Source organism: Hyperolius riggenbachi, chromosome 2, assembly GCF_040937935.1.
Source record: "Hyperolius riggenbachi isolate aHypRig1 chromosome 2, aHypRig1.pri, whole genome shotgun sequence".
NCBI classification, from domain to species: Eukaryota; Metazoa; Chordata; class Amphibia; order Anura; family Hyperoliidae; genus Hyperolius; species Hyperolius riggenbachi.
The window spans coordinates 322,503,606-322,523,852 of NC_090647.1; the positions used below are offsets into that span (position 1 = coordinate 322,503,606).

Below are 20,247 nucleotides of genomic sequence, written 5' to 3' on the forward strand. Positions count from 1 at the left end.
TGCAAATGTGGGTTTTCCTTGTCTGCTGTGCAAGGGTTTAGGTCTGTTTTTAAAAATGATAGGCATTATTTGTTCACTTAGGGTTGGATTGTAATACAGTACTGTAGGGGGAGGGACAATGTTAGCACAGCTACACTGAGACCATGACGCTCAGTTGAATAACCAGCAATAGATCACTAGGATTTTGAGATACACTGATTTTCTTTCACCAGTATGAACTTTTTTGTTTTTAGACTAGTCTAGAGATTACTAGCCTAATTTAGTAGCTTTGTCCAGGGTTGAGGAACATATGTGATTATGCACACATGGTTTGGATTTTAAAAAATTGTGTAATAGCTGCCAAGGGTTTGCAACCCTCACATGGAGTCTATATTGGCTGATACTGCAGGGCTATTAAAGTGTCAATCGTGAAGCTGCACGCATATTTATAGTGTGGGATTTTGGGACAGATTTTTTTCTGAAACTGGGCCTTAGTTATTTCCCGACTATCAGTCATTGCAATTCCCATTCATAACCTTTTTTCCTTGCTTCTGTTCCACTTTGTAAGACCACTTAAATCTTGCATTTCTGCCCCTGAAATCTGTGTTACGGCCTCTGTTATAATGCAGTTGCTTTGTAAATGTTAACACTTGTATAGCTTTTGTCTTCTGTCAAACTCTTGTTAAAGTGGGATTATACTCCCAAAACTAAAATTTCAATAACTACTCTTAAGGTAGCCATGCACTAGCTCGATTTCCCATCCATATACAGCAGATTTGATAACTGTGATCTAATCTGCTGTGAAATTAACGCAAATTTTGACGGATATCCATTTGACATTAGCCGATTCAGTCAGCGGGTCAGGAGCGCATCACTAGCAGTGTTCGATTTGGCGACGACCGACGCAGCGTAGCGGCAGCAATAATCTCACCTGTACGGCTGGCGTGTTTTCCCGAGGTCCGTGCTGTCACTACTTCTGGCTGGATTTCTTCTCCATGTCCTCTTCACTAGTGGCTGGATAGTGTACTGGGTAAGGGCTCTGCCTCTGAAGCGGGAGACCTGGGTTCGAATCTCGGCTCTGGCTCTCCAGTAAGCCAGCACCTATTCAATAGGAGACATTGTGCAAGTCTCCCTAAACACTGCTACTGCCTATAGAGCGCGTCCTAGTGGCTGCAGCTCTGGCGCTTTGAGTCCGCCATGAGAAAAGAGCGATATAAATGTTTGTTTGTTCACTTCCTGTCCCATCCTTTAACAAGCCAAAGTTCAAAAAGTTGAGCGCCCTCTACTGTATGAACTTCGGCTTGCCTCAGGATGGGACAGGAAGTGAAGAGGACGCCGGAAGAAGTGACAGCATGAACCCTGGGGACCCGCACTGGCGGACAGGTGTTTATTGTTGCTGATCAGGGGAGCCCAAATGGGGTGCAGCAGGTGCCGACTCCACTGGTTTTGAATCTATTTCATGCTGAAATCAACTCAAAAATCTGTGTGTGGGCAGCCAATAGATCCCTCTCTGATCAAATTCAATCACTGTGATCTCTCTATAGGTCGATCTGGTGGCTATCAACCAGTGTATGGCTACCTTTAGGTGCATAGAAGAAAATGTTTACTTTAACTGCAGAGAGAAGTACAGGCTTGCTTATCTCTAGCTAATCGGCAAATGTAATCATTTCTGATCAGGAAACACTCTGCACCTGTGTCTTGATTTTGCTCCCTCTCTCTGCATTGAAACATTTCCTGGCAACTGCTGAGAAATACTTGGGGAATTGGCACCAGGCATGGGCTCACCAGTAGTTCCGAGGCCCTAAGGACTTGAATTCGTGATTTATAGGAGGCTTAATTGCTTCAGGTGTGCAGCTTGATGAGAAGGGATTAGTTACCCATAAGTCCGTCGTCCTCCCTGCGCTCCAAACAACTTGCACGCATCCTATTGGACGCGTTGCAAGCCTCACTACGAGCACTTCCTCCCAGCCGGAAGGAGGAAGTGCACGGTAGTGAGGCTTGCAACATGTCAAATACAGTGTTCTCCCCAGAATTTTTTTCCAGCCGGGTGGCATGAAAAATCAGCCGGGTGGGGATGGTCATGCTGATTGCCACTAGGTGGGTTATCGCCAACGCCCCCCCCCCCCCCCCCCCCCCCCATAAAATTGACAGGCTAGGTTCCGTACTGGAATCTCTTAAAGGGATACTTAATTGAAGAAAAATTAGGCTAGATATTTACCTGGGGCTTCTTCTAGCCCCTTAAAGTCCTCCTGCTGCCCTCATCGCCATTCCACACTGCTCAGTTCCTTAGCCTTGCACCAATGCGAACATGCTGCCGTGGCCAGGAGCACTTTGCCTATGCACAGTAGCAATTTTTTGTTACCCCGAAGTGCAGAACGCTGCTGGTCACGGGAATGTAATGGAGGGGGCGAATGACACGTTGTGGCCATGCATGCAGCATTCAAAGGGGAATCACAGAGGTACAAAGCAGCAGCGCGGAATGACTGCAAGGCACTAGAACAATTTAAGAGGCTGGAAGAAGCCCCAGGTAAGTAGCTGGCCATTTTTCTTTTAACAGGTAAAGTGTCTTTAAAGTTCTAACTACCCTTCTGCTGATTTGACAATGAAATTAGCAGCTTTCCCTATATACATGGGTGATCCCAGTGTGGGAAAGAGGATTTATGGGCCATAGCATATGGATAAGCAGGCAGCTTATCAATATCATGCTATGGCACCAGATATCCCCTTACACCACCCATGTATATAGGAAACATGGGAACAAATCTTAGTAGTTTCATTTTAAAACCTGGCTGCTGGTTGTAACAACACTCAGTTACAAGGGATATTGCTGGCTATGTGGCTGTCAAGGGGCCAGGGTGCCTCACTAATCACTCGCTGCCTGCTCTGCCCTGTACGAGTCTGTGGCTGTCAGTACAGCGTCTCACTCTCCCCCCTCAGACCAGTCTAGTCTGGCAAGAATCAGAGACCAGGTGACACAGTCACAGGATAATCAGGGGGTGAAAGGGTTAAGCTAGCATCTTGAAGTTCTAGCTGGCGGGAGGGTCTGCGTTAGATACCCCCCTCCTCCATTAGCAGAAGTCAGTAAAACTCACAAACACACAGCGGCTGGCAGCATGATGAATACGGTGAGAGGAGGAAGAGCGCGTCTGGCTAAACATTCCACAGAGAACTGAGCCGCGCTTCCTCTCCGATCTCCTGCTCAGCTAAGTTGCGTGGTGACGTCCTCTGCATTCCCCGCCCCTCCATACAACTGCCGGGAGCTGAGGAGGAGGGCGGAGGCAGCGTCCCTGAGTGACAGCGGCTGGCTGCAATGGAATAGCCGCCGCTGCTCACTAAAGAGCCACACAGAACGGGATAATTTCACCCCGGCGCTCAGAGGAGATAAGCCGGGCGGCCCGCCCTGGTAAATGGCCCTGGGGAGAACACTGAAATAGGATGTGTGCAAGTTGTTTGGCACGCAGGGAGGACGACGGAGTTATGGGTAACTAACCCCTTCCCATCCAGCTGCACACCTGAGGCAATTAAGCCTCATTTAAATCACAAATTTCGAGTCCTTAGGGACTCTAAACTACTCGTGAAGCATGCCTGACTGGCAGTCCAACTAAACTTGCAAAACTTTATTTGCTGCTCATGAATCCAACATTTCGGGGTAACGCACGCAGTACCACTTTGTCAAGGAACACAATGCAGAAAAGTGTACCAGGGGAAATCCGGGTGTGCACACTCATGGAGTTCCACTGGTGCACAGGTGTTTCTTGACAAAGGGGTACTGAATTTAAACATTGGATTAATGAGAAGCAAATACATTTATGTATGTTTTTATTTGGTGTGCCAGAACCTACCTCTTTCTATACCTGGTGGGTTTTTTTCTCAGGGTCTGTCAATTAAGTTGTCTGCTTCTCTTGGGCATCGTTCACAAGAGTTTGAAGGCAGTGTTCTGAGTATGTCAACTGCACCGGCCTAGGGCTGGCCAACGTGTAGTATATCTGAGTGTGGCTTTGACTGTGCTCAGATGCTACATGACAATGTGTTTTTTTCTTTCTTTTTGATGTATGTATGTATGTATGTATGTATGTATGTATGTATGTATGTATGTATGTATGTATGTATGTATGTATGTATGTATGTATGTACTGAGTTAACTCCACATTTAAATTGCAGCTGAAAGATGTTAGGTTGCCGGCTGACGGGAGACTGAACTGCTTCACAAGCGTGCAGTTCAACTGTCTGAAAGATGCCTAGTTAATGCACATACTTTATTTTTTTATTTAACAATTACATTATATTACATTTAAAATTAGCGGTTTACCTCCCACACCAAAAATTACCCAAATATTTTTTTTTTTTTTTTAATAAAATGTTACAATTAAAAAATCAAATGGTTACCTAAAGGTCTGAACTTTTTAAATATGCATGTCAAGAGCGTTATTATATTTTGTTAAATTATAAGCTTGTAAATAGTGATGGATGCAAATTGAAAAAATGCACCTTTATCTATAAATAAAATATCGCGCCATAAATTGTGATAGGGACATCATTTAAATGGTGTAATAACCGGGGCAAATAAAATACATGGGTTTTAATTACGGTAGCATGTATTAATTTCAAATTAATGGCCAAAAATAATGAATTTTTGTTTCCAGTTATTTCTTAATCTTCCTGTTTAAACTGATTTAGAAAAAAATAATTCTTAGCAAAATGTACCACCCAAAGAAAGCCTAATAAGTGGTGGAAAAAAAACAAGATATAGATCAATCAATTGTGCTATAAAGTTATTGGCGAATTAATGGGAGGTGAAAGTTGCTCGGATGCATAAGGTGAACACTGTAGGCTGAAGTGGTTAAAGAGGAGTTGTCAGCCATACTATCTCAGGAATAAAAACCACATACATAACTAGATAAATACTTGCTCTACTTATAGATGTATTGCACTGTCCACGTTTTGAATTTAGTGATTTTTCTATAGTAAAAAAAGAGAAAATCCTTCTTAGGAATCTCCATTTTAACCGTGTCTATCTTGAAGCCAACTCTGATGTCATGTCCTCCCTTACTCTACTCTGCCTGATTGTGTATGCATTGCCTGCCCTCCTCCCAGTCTTCAGGCATTTCCACCCAGCTCTGCAATAGAAAGTGCATTGTCTCAGCATGAGGAATATTGGCCAATCAGAGAGGAACAGAGGTGTGGGAGGGGAAAACGGGGGAAAGAGGCTTTTGCCAATCAGACTGCATTAGTTTGAGAGGAAAGTAAAGAACAAAAAAGGCAGCCCAACATGTCCTGCAACTTCCTTTGTGCAGCAATGTTCCAAACAATAGTCAGGTAAACTGGGGAATGATCCTTTATCAACAAGAAAAGTAATAGTGATTTTTAACTTTTGCATTGCCTGATTAGCATCTTTATTGTTTACCAGATAAAAATAATCGATTTATGATTTTATGCTCGACCGTTACTTGTTTGCATTTTTTTTTCTGCACATAAAACACAAAAACGAGCTAAAAAAAACAGTTGGACTGTGCAGCTAATTTCTACTGCAACAGTGTGGGAGCTTGTGTACAGGCTTATTCCTGGTGCACACACCATGCAGTTTCCCCTCCAGATGGGACTGATCAAATGGAATATTTCCGACAACTCCAATCTGATTTCAGATTGTTTTTTTTTCTGATTGCTTTTCTGATCACTTCTATTAAAAAAAAAAAAATGATTGGAAATCAATTTCCACCTGTCAATCTGACAGGAAATTGCATGGTGTGTACCAGGCATAATGGCAACTGTACTTTAGACTCTAGGACTATTGCCAAGGTTGGAAAAAGGTGCCATATGAGCTTGCAGTTTTATACATCATTCTCAGCTGGCTGCACATTGCAATGGCTATTGAAAGCCATAAATAGCTTAAAGACTTGTACAGCACCAGTCCATGTTTATGGCAATTTTCTAACAAGTTATTTCCAGGTATGACAGGCAGGCTACTACCATTTCTTAGCAATGGCAGCTTGTGTGTTTCTCAGTACTTGCTTCCTTTAAATGACATTGGCAGCACGGTGGCATAGTGGTTAGCGCTCTCGCCTGGCAGTGCTGGGTCCCCGGTTCGAAACCCAGCCAGGTCAACATCTGCAAGGAGATTGTATGTTCTCCCCGTGTCTGTGTGGGTTTACTCCGGGCACTCAGGTTTCCTCCCACATCCCAAAAACATACAGATAAGTTAAGTGGCTTCCCTCTAAAATTGGCCCTAGACTGTAATACATGCACTACACAATACATACATTAACACATGACTATGGTAGGGACTAGATTGTGAGCCCCTCTGAGGGACAGTTAGTGACAAGACAATGTACTTTGTAGTCTGTACAGCACTGCGTAATATGTCGGCGCTATATAAATACTTAAAATAAAATAAATGACATAAAGCAAGATACGACTAAGCTTGATTGCTTTAGAGGTTGAGAGGTAGCGGTAGTTTGAATGTATTAGCGCACAGCTCAGAGATTGCCGAAGCTGAACATTTTATTAGCAGCGTTCAGAGTACAATGACAGGAGGATTGGTGTGCAATATAGCAATTCCTTTCACATAATTAAAGCTAAAATTATCAGTATGGTTCCTTTTAAAATGTCACTGTTATCTGGTAGTTAGGAAAATGTGTTAAGTAAGGACTGCAGCTTGGAAACACTGTTGTGTACGAATGCTACTTTTTATGTTCGGATCTGTAGCTTAAACAAGAACGTATAATTAAACTAATAGGAAGAAAAAAAGAACTAGAAATTGATACTTTTGTGGCGTGTACTATTCAATTATATACTTGGTTGAAAAAAATAGCTTAAACAAGTGCATTGGGAAATATAATGCAGGTGACCATGGATATGGATCATGGTCTGTCTAAAGGGGTTTCTATTTTTATCATGCCTTTTGGAAGATGCTCTAAAGGCTCTACAGTAAGCGTCGAAAAAAATTGTCCCTTTAAATCTGAAGGCCAACAGATTTTAAATACTATGAACAGATTTTGTAGGTATAATTTCACGCCATGTGAAACTGGTAAAATTGGTCAATCAAAATTGGATGTGTACCAGGCTTCTGTCTTCTTTCACACAGGAGGCTGACTGCAATAAATGAGTTGCTTGTCATCTGCTCCCGTAGGCCGGGATGCTAATGCTTGGCACGGGCAACGTAAAGGTGGCCGACAAGAATGCAGTTCAGACTTCCCGTTTTGAAAGGGGCCTTAGAGAGTCAGAGCACAGGTAGGTGTATTTACACCTACCCATACACAAATGATTAAAATGTAATCAGATGGGAAATGACCGCAAAGGCTTTCTCATTTGATAAGTTGATTGTGTTCAACCTAAAATGATATACAGCTTATGTCCTATCTTGCATATATGTATTAAGAGCTTAATTATGTTGTAAGAGCTTAATTACAATAAAAGATGCACTACTGGAAGCAGTGCTTGGCTTATTGTGGTCCTGTTTATTTTAGTATTTATATAGCGATGACATATTACGGAGCGCTGTACTTGTGCGGGGCTCACAATGTAATCCCTACCATAGTCATATGTCTATGTATTGTGTAGTGTAGGTATCGCACTCTAGGGTCAATTTAGGGGGAAGCCAATTAACTTATCTGAATGTTTTTGGGATGTGGGAGGAAACTAGAGTGCCCGGAGAAAACACACGCAGACACGGGGAGAACATACAAACTCCTTGCAAATGTTGACCTGGCTGGGATTTGAGCTGGGGACCCAGCGCTGCAAGGCGAGAGCATTAACCATTACGCCACCATGCTGCCCTGTTGCTGTAAGGTCCATTGGTACACGGCTGACGTCTTTGGGAACATTTTCTTGACCCAATGCCAATTCAGTGCTGTGCCTTTGGATGTCGTCTATATATGCAGGCATATTGGCTTCAGAAGCTGACTTCTATAAATGTTTAAGAGCTCATAGTGATGTGTTGTGGGGGAGGCGCCTGACCCCTGCAGTGTTTTGGCGGAGGCGCCTGACCCCTGCAGTGTTTTGGCGGAGGCGCCTGACCCCATGCAGTTCTCTGTAAACTTCTTTTATTTAAGAAAGATTAGGCATCATGAAGTATTTCTGTCTGTAGACTCCATGCTTTCAGAGGTACACCTCTCCTTTTTAAAATCTTGTGTTTTACTCTATACGAACAAGCTGCAAGCAAGTATCCACATAGCTGGAATTCCTGCCCTGGGGCTGCATTAGGTGAATGTTTCGAAATTACTGCTTACATTGACTTAGTGAAGCAGAATTAATGCATGTAAAGGCTTTTCAGCTTGGGCGTAATTTTTTTTTTTTATTTTTCTATTTTTTATTTTTTTGCCTTGCATCAGGACTGAAGAATAAAACACCGTATCCTGAACAGAACAGTTCCTGAAAGTGCGAGGAGTGGGAGCTGGGCTGTATAGACGAAGGGAACAATTACATTCTCCTGTCCAGAAACATTTATGTCCTTTGACTGGACGGAGAGCAGTGATTCCATGTGATGAGCTGCCGTGTTGTCCCTATGTGTCTCATGATAATAGTGGACTGTAAATCTTCACTTGAGAGTTGTAATTGTGCTGTGTTCATGAAGATATCCAACCCTGCTCCATCCCTGCGGCTCAATAACTTGCATGTGTGTTCAATGGCTCTACCAAGCTGACAGCACGGCTTGGGGGAGGGTGATCAGCCAAGGCAATATCTTGTCTCCTTCCTGTTGCCCTGGAGCAAGCTACCTAGGAACATTTCACATCCCTCTATACCTGACTGCTAGGAGTAGATACCGCAATACAAATTGTTACGTTCCTGACCTGTTTCCAGCCATTTTACCAAATGGCATCTACCCCCACCCCCTGCTCGTGGTCTGCTTCTGCACATCTCCTACTGGACTGCTGTTCTAATCACACAATGTTAATTGCAGATGTATGGGAGCCAAACATTGTGTTACCTTTCTTCGGAGTGACATGCAACACAAGGTCTCTTATAAACTGTTCTGTTGCTCATTGTACCTTTCCATTTCCATGGCAATTGGAGATGGAAGGAGTACAATGCTCACTGCAGTGCTGCTTATTTAACTCTTCCACTGCTAGCAAGGCTTTAGACTGCCAGTGGCTTTTACATAGAACAATTGTCTTCCTTCCCACAGCATTACAAGCTTTCTTTAATGAAAGTACTGGGTTAAAATGGAAGAAATGCATATAAAAGGGATTTATGTTTTTGCCAGTATAATGAAATCTTGTTTCTTTTGCTTTTCTGTTCCCCTACATGAGCAACAGTGCAAGTAGCATGCTATACAAACTGATTCTTATGCCTGGTACACACCATGCACTTTCCCGTCAGATCCAACCAGTGAAAGCGATAATTTCCGACACGTCTGATTAGGTTTCCCTTTTTATTTTTATTTTATTTTATTTATTTTTATTTTTTGTACAGAAGTGATTTGAAAAATTGATCTGGAAAAAGATCGTAAATCTCATCTGACCCGTTGGAAATGATCAATTCAACCCTTCAATCTGAAGGATAATTGCATGGTGTGAACCAGGCATTACATGTTTAACTGATTCTTGTTACATTTCTCTTCTACTACTTTATAATTATATCATAAGTACCTATCTTTTGCTTATAGTATATGGATTCTGGTATTCACGTCTCAAAAAATGTATGCTCGTGAAAAATCTGGAAATGTGCATTTGCAGTCCTCTCTGCTGAGACTGTGTGGGCTGATTTACTTAAAGAGGAACTCCAGTGAAAATAATGTAGTAAAAAAAGTGCTTCATTTTTTACCATAATTATGTATAAATGATTTAGTCAGTGTTTGCTCATTGTAAAATCTTTCCTCTCCCAGATTCACATTCTGACATTTATTACATGGTGACATTGTTACTGTGGGCAGGTTATTTAGCTGTTTCTAGCTGCTCTGTCTGTTACAGACAGCTAATAACAGCTATTTCCTGTCTCTGAACATTGTTACATTGTGGCAGTTTGCCAGCAGTACCGCGGTATTCAGAGCCTCTTGTGGGAGGGGTTTCAGCACAAAATCAGTCACACAGCGCCCCCTGATGGTCTGTTTGTGAAAATCATTGTCTTTCTCATGTAAAATGGGGTATCAGCTACTGATTGGGAAAAAGTTCAATTCTTGGTTGGAGTTTCTCTTTAAAGGAGTTTTTTCGCGAAAAAAGTAGGCAGTTAAAAAATGTGACAGATGACAGGTTTTGGGCCAGTCCATCTTTTTAAGGGGAATTCTCAGGGTTTCCTGAACAGTTGCAAAATTTAACTGACATAATAGTGTGCAAGTGATTAGGGAGGCCGGCTGGTATCTTGCTATTTTGGCAGTTAAACTGTTGTTCAGGAAATGCTGTTGAAAACAAAGAAAGCCCTGAGAATCCCCCTTAAAAAGATGTCACATTTTTTTAACTGCCTACTTTTTTCGCGAAAGAACCCCTTTAAGGCATCTTCAGTGATCCCCAAGGAGGGAGCTAAGTGATATAGCACATGTGGATTCAATTAAATACCTTTTTGTTAAGCGGTTACGATTTTCCATCTCCACCTGAGTTACAGTAGGTTCACACTAAAAAACGTATCCGGATAAAAATGGATACCAGTTATAAAAAAAACAGCGGGAAGCGCTTACCTTCTCTCTACTTCCACCACTCTCCGCGTCCCTTCCTGCAATGCTGTCCTCTGAAGTATAGAGTGTGACGTTGCAGGAAGTCTAGTGGCGAGCGGTGGAACGCAAAGAGAGAAGGTAAGCGTCCCCGCTCGCTGTGGATATTAAATTTTAACGTTTTTGCGCAAGTAGCTGGAGGGGACGGGGGACCTAGGTGAGGGAGGGGACGGGGGACCTAGGTGAGGGAGGGGCGGGACGACCCTGCCTCCACCCCCGTCCTGGCTGCTTTCTCCTCCCCGGGCATACATTTCTACGGACTGGAAACCTATGCTCCAAATATGTGTGTGTGTATGTGCAAATTTAAAAACTGAGGAAAAAAACGGATCCATTTCAAACGGATCCGATCTGTAGACGGACCAGTGCGGACCTAGCCTTATGTACACTAGAAATTAGCGCAATTGCTACTGCTTTGTGTAATTGCTTTCTTGGTGACTTGTGCTGGGTTTTCCGGCGAATAAGGTTATTTCCTCTGATTAGAACTCATACACTATGTATTGGAGACCAAACGCACACAAAATGCTGCATGTACTGCGTCTGCAACTTCGAAAATGGCAAGCGCACTAGTGGGCTCAATACAATCGACTTACACTAGCAAAGCTGTTTTAAAAGCATTGGTGATTTATCAGAGCTTTACAATTGTGCCAAAAATCGCTTAAGTGTGCCCCAGTCCTTATACCACAAGATAGAGGGGGTTACTGAAATGTATGGTATGATTACTGGTTGTGTTACTCAGATTGTATGCTTGTATCCAAAGCAAAAGGTTTCGTAGATAAATGCTGGGTTTAGTTAATAAAGAAAACTGCTCTCACTTCAGTCATTTCCATGACCCTGCGGCTGCACAACTGCTAATTTATTTGCCTTTCAGAAGCGCCCACTAGTTGGTGTGACTTGGGCAAAGATTACCAGGTAATAGCAAACTTTTTAAATTGTACCTTGCACATTGCTATGCTATGAAGTGTTCCATTTATCCTCCTCCTGCATAATGTAATTTGCGTTGTTTTGTATCCCTTGTTCCCCATCTATCCCCTATATATCATCACTTCTAGTATGGTGGTGGGGGGAGGTCCGTGAGTTGTCTTGGTGGATTACTAGACTACTACACCCATTAGATCTACTGTTACTGGTCCTGTTCAAACCACAGTACACACAACTTGGGAGCACATTTACCCCATCCAGCTAGGAAAATCTCTGGGGTGGCAATTACGCTGCTACTATGCAACAGTCCTATTATTGACAAGGGCTCTGCTTATATCAAATAACTTTATTGACATTACCAAGCTACATACAAGCATTGTGAAAGCAAAGAAGAATTGGGGACCGGAGTCCTGGGGTATATGGTGTAGGACAGACATATGAGTAAGCAGCCTGTGGACTCTTTTTAGGTTTGGGGTTTATGTATGCTCCTGTTTGTGGCACTATGTGGCTAAATGGATAGGGAGTTTCCAAGAAAGTTACAGTCCTTCTCAAATTGCAGTCAGAAGGGGCACCCAAAGGTGAGGCTGAACATTTGGGCACTGCCATAGGTGGTAATGTGAATTACGGCCATAGCGGCACTTAGAGGGTAATTTGGGCACCTGCAATAGACTGAGCCCAAATTACAAAAAACAAACCCTAAAACCGTGCAGTAGCTGGTAGCCTCCAAAGAAAGTATTATCTACATTTTTATTTTTTTTTTTTACCTGCAACAAAGGATAATGTCCCAGGATCAGCTGCCATGAGTGCCCTCCTTTTCTTTCTTCCTAAGTTAACTCCTTCAGGTTCTAGGATGTAGAATATATGCCCCTAAAAACAAAAACAAAAAGCCCCATGTGAGTTATTTTCCCACAAATTTTGTTGCTCACAGATGCAACTGGAAAATGTTAAAAAAATATAAATTACTGGCCGTTAGCTCTCTGTTGTCGGGGGGGGGGGGGGGGGGGGGGATATAGCAGACCATGGTTTAGAGGAGCACCTATGATGAAGCAAGTGGTGTGCCCAGGACCTTACCCAGTGCCTCCACAAGTACACACTAGTAGCATTGGTCTGGCACCGCTGTGATGAATGTAAAGAAGCTCTTTATTCCAACATCAATCAAAGTAAAATTGTATAGCAAATCCTAGTCCACGGGGGAGCTAACTTGGCACACACTGTCAATAGTTCCAAGGTTGAAAAAACACAAGTATACAGCTGTTCATCCATAGAGTACCACAATATGGCTGGGAAACTGTAAGAAAGATAAGAAGAAAGTGCTCCTTGTACTTAAAAGTATAAAATAGATCCTCGCCTCTCTATGCAGAGAGCAGATCACCTGATTGGCTAAAAGAAATGCCAATATTGATCCGCATACAAAGGTATTAGTGGATTGATTGATCAATCTTCAATTGTCCTGTGTGTGTGGAAGCCCCATCCAGGGATCCAATATGGAAGCCATTTACTGATATTTTACTATAGGAATGAAATAGTAGAATATTGGTAATTTTACCAATATCCTACTAGCGAAAGTCTCTGGTGCCATTTTTATATGTCAGCCTCTTGATCCCTCTCACTTCAGTTGTCAGTAGTTGTTAACCACTTTGGTACCAGCAGCCTCTGCCCCCTTAAGGACCAGAGGCTGCTGGTGCAGTAAAACGGCGCTTCGTGACGAATCGCCGCAAAAACGCTGATCACGCCGCTATGTCCCCACCGTAAGCTCCACTCTGCCATCTCTATGACGGCAGATAGCTGTGAGCCGGTCAGGAGCCGCTTTTCTTTGGCTCCTGACCCTGTCAATCAATGTAAGACAATTGGCTTTCAGTGATGACAGGGCCAGGAGCCGATGAAAAATGCTCCTGCTCTGCTGTCAGAGATGGCAGGGCGAGCAAATTGCGGAGTGATTGGTGGTAAACGCCGGGTATATGCTGCGCCCGACTGGACGATAAATCTACGTCGCATTGACTGCACGCATACCCGGCGTTTACCACCAATCACGCCGCAATTTGCTCGCCCTGCCATCTCTGACAGCAGAGCAGGAGCAGTTTTCATCGGCTCCTGCTAGGAGTAGATACGTACTGCGTCAGTCCGAGAACGGTTAAGCAAGGGAAATGTGCTTGAAAATTAAAAGGTTCCTCACTAGGTTCAAATCCGCTGCGTTTCCTTTGGGGAAACGCATTCTCATTCACTTGAATAAAAAACTTGTCAAAATCGCTGCCATTCTGAAAAAAAGTAAAATCGTGTGTCTGCGAGCTTCGGGAGGACACCTCACTGGAATGGTGAGGTGGAGGAAGACTTGGGAATTCCTCACAATTGACCATATATTGCTTGTATGTGTGGTTGCTGTGTATGCTAATGTGATTGAAGGCAAGCTACATTTAAATATGCATGCCTAGCTTAGGACTTTTTTTTATTCTTTTATTTTAGCTAATACGAACTTTTCTGCAAAAATAAATAAATTGGAAGTAAACTTGAATGATTGATAAACAAATTGGTTGGCCGGTTAAATTTACTGTGGTTTCTCTTTCTTCTGCAGAATGGACATGCTACTACTGAAGAATCTGGAAAAAGTACAACAAAGGTAACGTGACTCAATGTCCACAGCTCCACCTGAGATATGCATAGTTAGTTTGCTTGTAAACACTTTCTCTTTTGCAGGTAGTTATTTATTTTTTCTGCTCTGATGAGCTGTATAGAGGAGTAATCAATGGGTTTCACCTGCAGATGAGTCACCAAAAGCAATATGACAATAAAACCTTAATGGCTCCTGTTTGTGAGCAAAGGGCATTCACTATCATGTTGCTATGAAGGGCCAATAGTTTCTTGCAATAAAGTGTGTATTTGCAGGTAATGTACAGATGACAAACCTCTATACAGTATATGAAAATGAAGTATAGCTCTGTTGAAGTTCCATTATTTAGTAGCTGGAAAAGACAAGACTATGCAGAGGCATGTGTGTATGTATATAAATGGGAATGAGATATAGTGTATGTGTGTGTGTAATGACGTTTATTGGATTTACAGAAAGTGTGCAATAATTGTTTTAAATTAGGCAGGTGCATAAATTTGGGCACTGTTATTTCATTGATTCCAAAACCTTCAGAACTAATTATTGGAACTCAAATTGGCTTGGTAAGCTCAGTGACCACTGACCTACATACACAGGTGAATCCAATTATGAGAGAGTATTTAAGGGGGTCAATTGTAAGTTTCCTTCCTCTTTTCATTTTCTCTGAAGAGTAGCAACATGGGGGTCTCAAAACAACTCTCAAATTCCCTAAAGACTAAGATTGTTCACCATCATGGTTTAAGGGAAGGATACAGAAAGCTGTCTCAGTGATTTCAGCTGTCTGTTCCCACAGTAAGAAACAATATTGAGGAAATGAAAGACCACCGGCTCAGTTCAAGTTAAGGCTCAAACTGGCAGACCAAGAAAAATCTTGCATGGACAGAAGCGACGAATGGTTAGAACAGTCAGTCAACCCACAGACCAGCACCAAAAACCTACAACCTAATCTTGCTGCAGATTGAGTCACTGTGCATCGTTCAACCATTCGGCGCACTTTACATAAGATGCTGTATGCGAGAGTGATGCAGAGGAAGCCTTTTCTCCGCCTACAGTACAAATAGCCACTTAAGGTATGCTAAAGCACATTTGGACAAGCCAGCTTCATTTTTGAATAAAGTGCTGTGGACTGATGAAACTAAAATTGAGTTATTTAGGCATAACAAGGGGCGTTATGCATGGAGGAGAAAGAACACAGCATTCCAAGAAAAACACATGCTACCTACAGTAAAATATGGTGGTGGTACCATCATGCTGTGGGGCTGTGTGGCCAGTGCAGGGACTGGGAATCTTGTCAAAGTTGAGGGACGCATGGATTCCACTCAGTATCAGCAGATTCTGGAGACCAATGTCCAAGAATCGGCAACAAAGCTGAAGCTGCGCCGGGGCTGGATCGTTCAAAAAGACAACGACCCTAGACACTGCTCAAAATCCACTAACGCATTCATGCAGAGGAACAAGTACAACGTTCTGGAATGGCCATATCACTCCCCAGACCTGAATATAATTGAAAATCTGTGGTGTGAGTTAAGAGAGCTTTCCATGCTCGGAAGCCATCAAACCTGAATGAACTAGAGATGTTTTGTAAAGAGTGGCTAGGTAGCATAGGATTTTGTTTTTAATTACCGTATATACTCGCAAGCAAGCCGACCCGCATGTAAGCCGACCCCCCAACTTTCACCTGAAAAAACAGGGAAAAATGATTGACCCCCATATAAGCCGGGGGTAGGAAATGCTGGCCGCCTTATTCCCCTAGTGTGTCCCACTATAGCTAGTATAGTGCCTAGTATCGCTAGTATAGTGCCCAGTATAGCTAGTATAGTGCTCAGTATAGCTAGTAAAGTGCCCCAGTTTAGCTAGTATAGTGCTCAGTTTAGCTAGTATAGTGCTCAGTATAGCTAGTATAGTGCTCAGTATAGCTAGTATAGTGCTCAGTATAGCTAGTATAGTGCTCAGTATAGCTAGTATAGTGCTCAATATAGCTAGTATAGTGCTCAATATAGCTCAGTATAGTGCTCAGTATAGCTAGTGAAGTGCCTCAGTATAGCTAGCATAGTGCCTCAGTATAGCTAGCATAGTGCCCCAGTATAGCTAGCATAGTGCCCCAGTATAGCTAGCATAGTGCCCCAGGATAGCTAGCATAGTGCCCCAGGATAGCTAGCATAGTGCCCCAGGATAGCTAGCATAGTGCCCCAGGATAGCTAGCATAGTGCCCCAGGATAGCTAGCATAGTGCCCCAGGATAGCTAGCATAGTGCCCCAGGATAGCTAGCATAGTGCCCCAGGATAGCTAGCATAGTGCCCCAGGATAGCTAGCATAGTGCCCCAGGATAGCTAGCATAGTGCCCGTATGGGTAGGTGGGTGGGTAGGTAGTTAGTGCCCCTCCCCGCTCCCCCCGCGGCCGCCGCTGCTATTACCTTAGGCGGCGCCGCTTCCTCTATCCCCGTCCTGCTCCGGTAACTAACTAATTCACAGCAGCGCGCCCCTCGCTGCTGTGATGACGGAGAAAACCATAGAGAGCGGCTTCCTGTAGCGGCATCGCCGCTACAGGAAGCCGCTCTCTATGGTTTCCTCCGTCATCACAGCAGCGAGGGGCGCGCTGCTGTGAATTAGTTAGTTACCGGAGCAGGACGGGGATAGAGGAAGCGGCGCCGCCTAAGGTAATAGCAGCGGCGGCCGCGGGGGGAGCGGAGAGGGGCACCACCTACCCACCCACCTACCCATGACTCGCAAGCAAGCCGACCCCCCCCAACTTTTGGGCCGTTTTTTGGGGGTGAAAAATTCGGCTTGCTTGCGAGTATATACGGTATATGAGCCCACCATGGGCTCTCTTTAACCACTTAAGGACTGCAGTCATAAAACCCCTTAAGGACCAGAGCCTTTTTTTTCCATTCGGACCACTGCAGCTTTCACGGTTTATTGCTCAGTCATACAACCTACCACCTAAATGAATTTTACCTCCTTTTCTTGTCACTAATACAGCTTTCTTTTGGTGCTATTTGATTGCTGCTGCGAGTTTTACTTTTTATTATATTCATCAAAAAAGACATGAATTTTGTCAAAAAAATGACTTTTTTAACTTTCTGTGCTGACATTTTTCAAATAAAGTAAAATTTCCTATACATTTGAGCGCGAAAGTTATTCTGCTACATGTCTTTGATAAAAAAAAAAAAAACATTCAGTGTATATTTATTGGATTGGGTAAAAGTTATAGCGTTTACAAACTATGGTGCCAAAAGTGAATTTTCCCATTTTCAAGCATCTCTGACTTTTCTGCGCACCTGTCAGGTTTCATGAGGGGCTAAAATTCCAGGATAGTACAAATCCCCCCCAAATGACCCCATTTTGGAAAGAAGACATCCCAAAGTATTCAGTGAGAGGCATGGTGAGTTTATAGAAGATTTTATTTTTTGTCACAAGTTAGCGGAAAATGACACTTTGTAACAAAAAAAATAAAAAAATTTTTTTTTCCATTTCTTCTAACTTGCGACAAAAAAAAATGAAATCTGCCACGGACTCACTATGCTACTCTCTGAATACCTTGAAGTGTCTACTTTCCAAAATGGGGTCATTTGTGGGGTGTGTTCACTGTCCTGGCATTTTGGGGGGTGCCTAATTGTAAGCACCCCTGTAAAGCCTAAAGATGCTCATTGGACTTTGGGCCCCTTAGCGCAGTTAGGCTGCAAAAAAGTGCCACACATGTGGTATTGCCGTACTCAGGAGAAGTAGTATAATGTGTTTTGGGGTGTATTTTTACACATACCCATGCTGGGTGGGAGAAATATCTCCGTAAATGACAATTGTTTTATTTTTTTTTACACACAATTGTCAATTTATAGAGATATTTCTCCCACTCAGCATGGGTATGTGGAAAAATACACCCCAAAACACATTATACTACTTCTCCTGAGTACGGCAATACCACATGTGTGGCACTTTTTTGCACCCTAACTGCGCTAAGGGGCCCAAAGTCCAATGAGTACCTTTAGGATTTCACAGGTCATTTTGAGAAATTTCGTTTCAAGACTGCTCCTCACGGTTTAGGGCCCCTAAAATGCCAGGACAGTATAGGAATCCCACAAATTACCCCATTTTAGAAAGACACCCCAAGGTATTCCATTAGGAGGATGGTGAGTTCATAGAAGATTTTTTTTTTTTTTTGTCACAAGTTAGCGGAAATTGATTTGAATAGTTTTTTTTTCACAAAGTGTCATTTTCTGCTAACTTGTGACAAAAATAAAATCTTCTATGAACTCACCATACTCCTAACGGAATACCTTGGGGTGTCTTCTTTCTAGAATGGGGTCATTTGTGGGGTTCCAATACTGCCCTGGCATTTTAGGGGCCCTAAACCGTGAGGAGTAGTCTTGAACCCAAATGTCTCAAAATGACCTGTGAAATCCTAAAGGTACTCATTGGACTTTGGGCCCCTTAGCACAGTTAGGCTGCAAAAAAGTGTCACACATGTAGTATCGCCATACTCAGGAGAAGTAGTAGAATGTGTTTTGTGGTGTATTTTTACATATAACCATGCTGGGTGGGAGAAATATCTCTGTAAATGACACATTTTTGATTTTTTTTTACACACAATTGTCCATTTACAGAGAGATTTCTCCCACCCAGCATGGGTATGTGTAAAAATACACCACAAAACACATTATACTACTTCTCCTGAGTATGGCGATACTACATGTGTGACACTTTTTTGCAGCCTAGGTGCGCTAAGGGGCCCAACGTCCTATTCACAGGTCATTTTGAGGCATTTGTTTTCTAGACTACTCCCTACGGTTTAGGGCCCCTAAAATGCCAGGGCAGTATAGGAACCCCACAAGTGACCCCATTTTAGAAAGACGACACCCCAAGGTATTCCGTTAGGGGTATGGTGAGTTCATAGAAGATTTTATTTTTTGTCACAAGTTAGTGAAAAATGACACTTTGTGAAAAAACAATAAAAATCCAATTTCCGCTAACTTTTGACAAAAAATAAAATCTTCTATGAACTCATCATACACCTAACAGAATACCTTGGGGTGTCTTCTTTCTAAAATGGGGTCACTTGTGGGGTTCCTATACTGCCCTGGTATTTTACGGGCCCAAAACTGTGAGTAGTCTGGAAACCAAATTTCTCAAAATGACTGTTCAGGGGTATAAGCATCTGCAAATTTTGATGACAGGTGGTCTATGAGGGGGCAAATTTTGTGGAAACGGTCATAAGCAGGGTGGCCTCTTAGATGACAGGATGAATTGGGCCTGATCTGATGGATAGCAGTGCTAGGGGGGTGACAGGAGGTGATTGATGGGTGTCTCAGGGGGCGGTTAGAGGGGAAAATAGATGCAATCAATGCACTGGGGAGGTGATCGGAAGGGGGTCTGAGGGGGATCTGAGGGTTTGGCCGAGTGATCAGGAGCCCACACGGGGCAAATTAGGGCCTGATCTGATGGGTAGGTGTGCTAGGGGGTGACAGGAGGTGATTTATGGGTGTCTCAAGGTGTGATTAGAGGGGGGAAATAGATGCAAGCAATGCACTAGCGAGGTGATCAGGGCTGGGGTCTGAGGGCGTTCTGAGGTGTGGGCGGGTGATTGGGTGCCCGCAAGGGGCAGATTAGGGTCTAATCTGATGGGTGACAGGTGGTGATAGGGGGTGATTGATGGGTAATTAGTGGGTGTTTAGAGGAGAGAAGAGATGTAAACACTGCACTTGGGAGGTGATCTGATGTCGGATCTGCGGGCGATCTATTGGTGTGGGTGGGTGATCAGATTGCCCGCAAGGGGCAGGTTAGGGGCTGATTGATGGGTGGCAGTGACAGGGGGTGATTGATGGGTGGCAGTGACAGGGGGTGATTGACAGGTGATCAGTGGGTTATTACAGGGAAGAACGGATGTAAATAATGCACTGGCGAATCGATAAGGGGGGGGTTGAGGGCAATCTGAGCGTGTGGGCGGGCGATTGGGTGCCCGCAAGGGTCTAATCTGATGGGTAACAGTGACAGGTGGTGATAGGGGGTGATTGATGGGTAATTAGTGGGTGTTTAGAGGAGAGAATAGATGTAAACGATGGATTTGGGAGGTGATCTGCGGGCGATCTATTGGTGTGGGTGATCAGATTGCCCG

The 20,247-nt window shown here is 43.4% G+C and overlaps 1 protein-coding gene across 2 annotated transcripts in view; it reads left to right on the forward strand.

Moving 5' to 3' along the window:
- RPS6KA1 (ribosomal protein S6 kinase A1) overlaps window positions 1-20,247 on the forward strand; it is a 208,722-nt gene that overhangs the window by 43,014 nt on the left and 145,461 nt on the right. For both annotated transcript variants that reach the window (XM_068269245.1, XM_068269247.1), the window contains exon 2: window positions 14,106-14,150. In XM_068269245.1, the coding sequence (XP_068125346.1) occupies window positions 14,106-14,150 (45 nt within the window). The remainder of the gene's footprint in view (window positions 1-14,105; window positions 14,151-20,247) is intronic.